This window comes from Apis dorsata, unplaced genomic scaffold, assembly GCF_000469605.1.
Source record: "Apis dorsata unplaced genomic scaffold, Apis dorsata 1.3 scaffold_87, whole genome shotgun sequence".
Taxonomy (NCBI): domain Eukaryota; kingdom Metazoa; phylum Arthropoda; class Insecta; order Hymenoptera; family Apidae; genus Apis; species Apis dorsata.
In genome coordinates, this window is record NW_006263385.1 from 280,533 (window position 1) to 289,417 (window position 8,885).

General features: G+C 40.5%; 1 protein-coding gene across 4 annotated transcripts in view; it reads right to left on the reverse strand.

The window, feature by feature from the left end:
* The window catches only part of LOC102671159 (DNA-directed RNA polymerases I, II, and III subunit RPABC3), a 61,187-nt gene that overhangs the window by 36,206 nt on the left and 16,096 nt on the right, over positions 1-8,885 (reverse strand). Inside the window, exon 1 of one of the 4 annotated variants that reach the window (XM_006611334.2) lies at positions 2,468-2,998. The exons of the other annotated variants lie outside the window; for them this stretch is intronic. Coding sequence (XP_006611397.1) covers positions 2,468-2,504 — 37 coding nt within the window. The 5' untranslated portion in view covers positions 2,505-2,998. Of the gene's footprint in view, positions 1-2,467; positions 2,999-8,885 lie in introns of those variants that run through there. 4 annotated transcript variants of the gene reach the window in all.

Consider the following 8,885-nt stretch of genomic DNA (forward strand, 5'->3'; position numbering starts at 1 on the left):
ACGGATGCTTCAGCCATAGATGACTCATAGTCTTTGGTAAATTCGTCGTCGTTGTGGTAGTAGTCGGGAGGTTCCGATTATGGAGTTATTGGAAAAGAAGAGAGAAGGGGAAAAAAGGAAGCGAATTTTTACACATCTCCGACGAACGCGACGCAGTCGTGCCACTTGACGGCTGCCCACCGGCCGTTTGACGTCACTGTCAGCCAACCAATCGCATTTGATTCACGATACGAATTTATCGTCGATCCGACACTCGCGAAACTCGCCCATATAGGCGACGAGGAGGGCTTGAACATTCATTAGAGAATACGTATAACTACGTATAAATACGTATGTGTGCGAATGCATTTTCTCTCACATGTGCACTTGTGGCTAGTTTGTTGAACACGTAAGCTTGCGGTAGGTATATAATTGCCGAGGAGAAACTTATATTTTTGTTTCTCTGTTTTTTTTGCATTTTTTCTTTTTGTAAATATATAAAAAATTTCATGTTTGAACATATTTTCTTTTCAATCAGTTGAAATATTGTTTTTTGCTTTTATTTTATTATATTGATTTATTTTCTGGTGACATTAAATTAATTTTCCATATAAAATTTAACGAAATTCAAATTTAAGATCAGTATAATTAAAAAAAAAATACCGGAAACTCAATTATATCATACACAGATCAATTATCCGTCTGTCTTGAATTACGATCTACAATTTGTAAACAAACTGTCCTTGAAACTACCAACGTGAAGTTACATTCGACGTTATATTGTATTATGAGAACAGATACTTCAATATATCACTCCGAGTCACCTGATTTTCGTTCGCACTCAAACAATAATTTGTTATTAGTGACGGTGAACCGTATCTCGTTCCAATTGCATAATTCGTCCTTGTATGAGGCACCTCATATTCCCTACGCCATTGCTGTAGGGAATCGACCAATAAGATCTCAACTGCATCATCGTGGCGATGATTGCAATGGACCTGTCCGCGTGACGCGGCAATTTCAAACATACTTTTGAACTTCTTTGCGATCTCGATCAGAATGACGATTTTCTTAGATTACACATGTCAAATATAAACCGTGGAACGTAACCGGGAATAGAGGGCGGTAATACGACACTATAATTCAGTAGTAAGGCATGAAATAACAGACATCCACCGAAATGAAATTGCATCGCAACGGTAACATTGTGGATAAGTTGATTTAAAAAAAAAATGTCAATTTTATAACATTAAAAAGATTATTTTCAACGAATGTTTCTAAATATATAAAGTAATTTTTTATTTTTTATATACACGAAATATAAAATATTTAAAAATTGAATAATATTTTTCTTTAGTATTTCTTAAGAGAATACATTGATTTTTAGTTATTATTTCGTGGCTGGCGAACGGTACTTGGCCATCAATATGCTCGTACGAGAAATTGTTCAGGGATGGGCCTAATTTGTATGTATCTCATTGTTCACATCGAATTTGCGTGAATTAATGAAATGTCTTTCGTCTACGTGACTCAGTGTACATTTTAAGTATGCAATATTATGCACACGATTCGCTTGGTCGACAAGCTCGTAAAACGTTCGACGATAGACTAGCTCGCGCAATTATTCTCGTTACTTCTCGTTATTTATTTTTAAGTAAAAAACGCGATACGTGTAAAGCGTGCAAAGTTCTACATTCGCCAATCGTTTTGCTAAAAACGTGACTTCAATCTTGCCGCGTGCATCGAGGGAATAGAAACTTTATCCAATACTGAATACGAATAATTTTTTTTTACGAAACTTCTTCGCAGAAATTTGGCTTAAAAGTCATCTGAAATGTTTCTTTTTCGCGTATCTTGGATTTTTTGATATGAATTCAAAGTCCAACAATATTAATTTCACCGATAAGCAATTATTTCACGATAACGGAACAACGAGAAACACTGCACATTGATATTAACGAAGAATTAAACGATCTTGAGACGTCACGAGATCGATGAAAACGGGAAGGAAGGAGCATGATCGGACGGAAAAGGGAAGCAAAAACGTGAAGACAATAGAACGCAAATACCCGTCAACGGCGGCACGTTTTATATTTACACACTTAATTCCCATTTTCAGGTTGTGTAACATCAGAAGACATGTCAAACAAAACCAGAGGTTAAGAACGTGAGTGGATGATAACCGGATAATAAAAAAAAAAAAAAAAAAAAAAAAAAAAAAAACAAACTATCGAAATTGCAGCAGATCTCATCGAGATAAAAATAACGCAAACATGTATACTTTTACACATATATATCATTCACAATCTACGTGCCTCTAATGATCAAGAAATTGATTAACATCTAATAGAACTGTACAACACTTATAAGCATCGTATGAAATAACGAATCAGTCGTTTGATTCGAAACCAACGATTGAAAGGACAACATATTTCCCCGTCTACACGATCGATTTCTACGGAATTTCTAATTTCCTCCAATTACTCACGGTAATCGCCGTGGTCAATCCTCGATTCTAATTCCATGATCGCGTGAACGATGGCCGCCCCCGTCACTTTGCCAGCTGATTTCCTTTAAATACTTTTTTTCCGGATCCCCTTGCTTTATATATCAATCTTTGCATCATTCATCCAAACGTCTTGTAATCGAATCCTAATCACGTAACACCCTTCTTTAACTTCTCAATTCTCAAACGGTATCTTGTGAATTTTCTTCGTGTATATTTCCTTTCGTTTCATCCTTCTTCTCCGAAAGAACTTCAAATACTTGTTTGTGACACGGTGAAAAATAAACGAATAATAAAGTGGAAAAGTAAGAAATAATAAGATAAATAAAACGTACTCGATTTCGAAAATCATGTATGATATTGATAATCTATCGTGTATTATTCGAAGCAAGACTCTCCACATCGCGAACGATGATCAAAGGATCCAGACAGAAAGAGAGAGAAAGAAAGAGAGAGAGAGAGAGAGAGGAAGGGAGAGAAAGGGAGAGAAAGAGAGAGAAGAGAGAAGAGAGAGAAAGAAGACACGGACCTCGAGGCTGGCACACGGTGGACTGATCCGTTCCTCGTTGCTGACGTTGCTGCCAGCTGCTAGACTTCTATGTACCGATGGAGAGAAAGAGAGAGAGAGCAACGACGACCTTTACGGTCACCCAGTGGTACGAGTTCTCCAACGAAACGCACGGAACCTGCCTCTATTCCCCCACTCCGCCGCCCTAACTCTCACCCTCTAACTTTTCCCCTCTCGCCCGCCGATCACCAGCCGCCCTTCTTCACCACCTCCTCTTTATCGCTCTCTTGCTCGTCACACAACTAGCTGCCTCTCTCCTTCTCCTTCGCTACCCCGAAATGCTCAGTCCTCCTCCCCTCTGTGCTAGCATCCCATCCTTGTTCTCCACCTGTCGCACTCTAGCTCCCTCTATGTTTTCGTTTCTCTCCTGGAAAGGGGTGAGAGGGGTGGTTTTCGCTGGCTGGTCCTGGCGAACTCCCCGCCATCGGATAGGGATATATATACTCCCACACACGTTCCGAGAAATCTTCGTCATCCTCTGTCCCTTTCCTCCCCAAAATAATACTTATTTATCCTTTTCTCGCTCGGTGAAATATACGTATGTTTCTTTAAATACCGAAACGACAGGGGTTGCGTTCCTTCCTTTGTGCGATACTAATAAAAAAGATCGTTGAGACCAGGATTTTTCCGCTTTTGTGTCGGCTAATTGGACTTAATGCGGTGCCCAGGTGGAACCGGTATTAATAAAAAATTCATTAAAAATATCCATCTCGTCTTCTCGCAATTAAGAAGTGTTCTTTTCTTTTTTTTTTCTCCGTTTTGTTGTAGCTTGCCTCGTTTCCGCTCGCCTTCCTTTTTTTTTTTTTGAACGATGATTACCGTTATATTTTCGTTGTTAATTACATTTAAATGTACAATAAATCGACGACGAACACTCGACGACGTTCACTCGAAATAAAAATCGACGTGGCAAATTTGTTTCACTTGAACGGATCTGTCAGCTGGTCTCCCCATAGGGAGAGAGAGATACGCAACCATACGCCTTCATGGTCAACTAATGGCACGGGGCTCGGCGAACGGGATACAAGGAAACAGACTCAATTTCCCCGTCATCCCTACTTCCCACTCTATTTCATCCTTTAACTGCCCTCTCACCTTCACCGCCCCAACACATAGTCCTAACCCCTCCCGCCACATCCTCTCGCCAGATCCCTTTAAATTTTCTTGCCACCAGAGAAAGATAGAAAATGGCACATTTCCCACAAGATTGCCGCGTTCCCATGGAATGCAATTCCAATTTTTCTCCTCAATCTTCTCTCTTAAACCGTTTTTCTTCCTAACCGATTTCCTTCCGATTCTGTTCATTTTCTCCTTTCATCCTAACCACTATCGTTTCGATACACTTTCAACGATCTCGAAGCGATACTACTATACTTCCGTGAAAGGTAAATCTCAACCGGTAACACTTGGTGCACCTCGTGGAGAGCAGTACACGACGTACTGAATCCCAGCAGCACGTCGCTAACGGTCGCCACCAGCTGGTTCGTCGTTAAAGGACGCGGCGACTCGATGGAAAACGACCACGGATAGGAAAAAGAGAAGCGAGAAGAGGGGGGAGTAGAGAGAGAGAGAGAGAGAGAGAGAGAGAGAGAGAGAGAGAGAGAGAGAGAGAGAGAGAGAGAGAGAGAGAGAGAGAGAGAGAGAGAGAGAGAGAGAGAGAGAGAGAGAGAGAGAGAGAGAGAGAGAGAGAGAGAGAGAGAGAGAGAGAGAGAGAGAGAGAGAGAGAGAGAGAGAGAGAGAGAGAGAGAGAGAGAGAGAGAGAGAGAGAAACGCAACGACGACCTTTACGGTCGGCCGGTAGTTAGAGTTCTCCAACGAAACGCACGGAACCTTCCCCTCTCTCCATTGTCTCTCTTACACCCTCTTTTCACTCTCTATCCCTCTTTTTCCTATCTAGCCACCGATCACCAACCATCTTGCCTCTCTCTCGTGTTAAGCAGCTTCCATCTTCCTCTATAGAAACGCCCACGCTTCGTTTATCCTTGTCTATTCTTCCCCTTGAAAGACTGTCTTTTCCTGGTTCATGGTGAAGGCGACGAGTAGGGATACCAACCCTCCTGGCATGTCGGACGAAGATGGCAATAGATCCACCCCCACCATGATAGGGGCGGTGCTCGGCAACCCTCTGACCTCCCTTTTCTCCTCTTCGTTGTTTCACTCATACTCTACCTCTGTTTCGTCATCTTCCACCATTCCGTTTCATCTTTCTCCTTCCTGCTTTCTGTAGCAGGTACATACGTTAATATTTCGCTTTCTCGTGCTTTTTTCCCCAGACAAGTTTCTTTATCTAACGATACACTCATCTCTTTTTTTTTTTTTCTTTCTCTCGCTTTTCCGTCTGTCGAGATTCCTGTTTTTCTTTTTCCATTAGCTTCGACTTTTTTCTTATCTATTCCTTTTTTATTTCTTCAATTGTCCTTAACCAATTTCTCACTTCTGGCTCACTTCTCTCACAGGCTTATCCGTGGAAAATCAACGTGAATATTTTAAATACAGTTAGGTTAATAAATCTTCGGATGAAGTACGTTCAATACTAATTTTTTAAAAAAATAATTTTAAGTACAGATGAATTTCGATTATTACACTATTCGGATATCAAATTATTTTTTGAAGAATTACAGGTTCAACTTTTTACAAAAAAAAAAAAAAAAGTTTATAAATTGAGGTTACTAATTTGTTAATATTATTTAAGTCCACTCCGCTAAGTCCATTAACTATTTTTTTTCCACCAATGAATGTGCACAAACGTGTCGAATGATACTTATAATAGTCTTGCACTCGATAATCCGTCGGCTTTATTTAGCGCCATCAGTCAACGCTTACTTTCCGATAGCGTATATCATGAATTACCGCGAAAATAGACTGGAGCTTCCTATACTTAGGATGCGCATAAAACAGACGATACACTACACGTCGCTTAAGAGACGCCCATTTGCAAGAGCGCGAATGTTTTCATAAGTGTAATATCTTTGTTCATCCTGGACACTGGCCGTTATGAAATGAAGGAAAAAAAAAAAAAAAAAGGAACGAGAAGAAGGTTCTCAATTTCGGACTGAAAAAATACTCCAGATAAAGAGAATAGATCTAACCGAGATAATTTAGCGAGGAAACCTGAAAACATTCGACTGGTCACGCGATTGCCCGATCCATCGGACGAAACACGATCTCCATGGCGATTTCTCTCCGTGACGCTCGGTAAGGCGCAACTTCTAAACTCTCGGCCGTTAAAAACTTCCAATCAATATCAATATCGACCATTCCGCGTCCCCCGGAGCGGTACATCCCACCGCGTTATATATCCATGACTAATATCCCGGAGGAAAATCTTCTCTCTTTTTCCCTTTCTCTGTTCGCCTATTGCGATGATATTACCGGAAAAAAAAAAATTAAGTTTAAAGAGGGAAGATTGATAGAACAGAACATAGAGGCGAGAGAGAGAGAGAGAGAAAAAAAGGAAAAAAAAAAAAAAGAAAAAAAAGAGGAAGATGGAAAATGTATACACAAGAAAGAGGGAGGAAAAAGCCTTGATACGAAAGGGGTGGTCGAGCAAGTAAGAGGTCGGGTAAAGGGTGAACGCAGGGTGGCGAAGCTAGGCTCTGAGAGAGATAGCGAGGGACAAGGACAGAATGGAGAGAGTAGGCGCGGTGAGAAGGGGGTTTCGAGTTCGGTACGAGGGCTTCCCAACTGCGCAGTGTCGCTATCCGCTATCGACCGGTTCGCAAGCGCTATAAATACTGGGCACCGGGCTCTCGCCACCCCTGGCACACACCCCCGGCCACCCACGCATACTCCGATCTACCCCTCGCCTCGTCCTTGTTCACCAACACTTCTACGCCTGCAACCTCCCTCCTCACCCCCTCGTAATCCTCTTGCCCGTCACATACACACGTACACATACGTATACGTATACGTATGTAGACAGAGAGGGGCGGGAAACCTTGACCTTCAAAAGAGCCACGGAGGGCGAGGGTGGTAGCCACCACCTCCCCGGTGACGCATCTCCCGCGCCCCCATTCCCCGCTTGTGCTCGCGCACAGTTAGCCTTCCTGTCTTTCTCTTTCTCGCTTCTTCTTCTATGTCGAAGCTTTTAATTCCAACTACGCGACGATCAAATACACACACACTACATGCAACCATTTCACTATTTCCCCTCTCCCTCTCCCTTTTCATTTTTCCCTTCTCCCTTCTCTCTTCTTTTGTTACGTTGTTTCGTTGGATATCGGGCCTTTTTTTTTTTTTTTTCGTTTCTTTGTTTTTAGCTTTGGGTTACTAGTTTTTTCCAAGTGTCAATTAATATCAAGAGCCTCTCTTATTTTTCTTTGATCGAGGAAGATGATCGACGGAGGATGAGAAATCTTTTAATTAACTCAGGACGAAGCGCAATCCTTCTGGCTTCCTTCTTATAGCTCAGACCTGGGATTAAGATTTTGTATTATTTATATATATATATATATGTTCGGTTATTTGTGTGTAATATTTGTTTATTTCTTATCATATCCTACACGAAGTAATAAAAATGTTTTTTTAGAACTCTCGTGACACTTTCTTTTTTTCAAGTTAATTTATTCATCGTTTTAAAATTACTCAAAGAGGATTTTCTAACCTACAATTAGCTCTTCGTATTTTTTTTCTTAAACACGTAATTACAATTGAAGAATATATATATGTTAAAAATATATGAATTTTAATCTTGAAATCGTATTGTCTCTGATGATGACTCAAGACGAAAGATAATAGACAAGATGATTCAGAAGAAAAAGACGGCAACGTCGCGCGGAAATCGAAGACGAAAAGGGAGGATACGTTTGCTGATCGATTTAATAAAACAGCATACATCGAGCCGAACACGTCAGCCAAATTGACGATCAGCGAAGCCACTCGATGAGTCGAAGGTCGATCGCACGTAACGAATTATAGGGACCTCGTACATATCTCGTCGATTGATTTCAACTAGGCAAAATACCGCTATTGAGAATCCTTGAAAACATTTTTTTTTTTTTAACATTTATAGATAGTAGTTTTTTAATGGAAAATTTTTTTTTTCATCTTCATCGACTTAGACATTTTGTGCCCAACTTTAACGAAGTTTAATTAAGAAAAGGATTAAAAGAAGAAACTTGAGATTCAACGATATTTGTTCATTTAGTTGTCAGAGAGTCTGTAATCACGGATTCGTCATCGCAGTTAAAGATTACGTGATTAAAAAGGAATTCAAACTGTCTGGAAAAATCGTGCCTATCTATAATTATCAGCAAGTATTTTTTCCACAGACACCGACGAACCTTATTTAAAATGATTATTCATCAATGAAAACAATCGCTCTTGGGGGAACGTAATTTTTTTTATAAAAACACTCTTACAATTTACAATTTTGCTCTGCGAATTGCAAAATCGAAAAGAGGGAAGAGATAACAAAATAAAGAAGGGAAAATATAGAGGATATATTTTTTTCACAGGCGAACCCCTACGCGTTTAACCGAGAAACGCATCCCCCTCATCGTTAATTCCTCATCGAGCGACCGCGAGGTATGAATAATCCCCGCCGCGTTTAAAAGTTTGCCACGGACCGCGATTCTCGCATAAATCTCTTGTCGGTGAAGTCGAAAGGCGTGTACGAAAATAAATTCATCCGTCGGACAGGCCGACATTCTGCGAAAGATACAAAGAGATCAGGGAGAAAAAGAGAGAAAGATGGAGAGGAAAGGAGGGAAGGAGGAAAAAGAAAAAGAGAGAGAGAGAGAAAATAAAAAGCAGATAGACAAGAGGAAGAGAGATTGAAGAAGCGACCACACATTGGTTTGTATGATTTTTTTTTTTTTTTTCTTTTTTTCC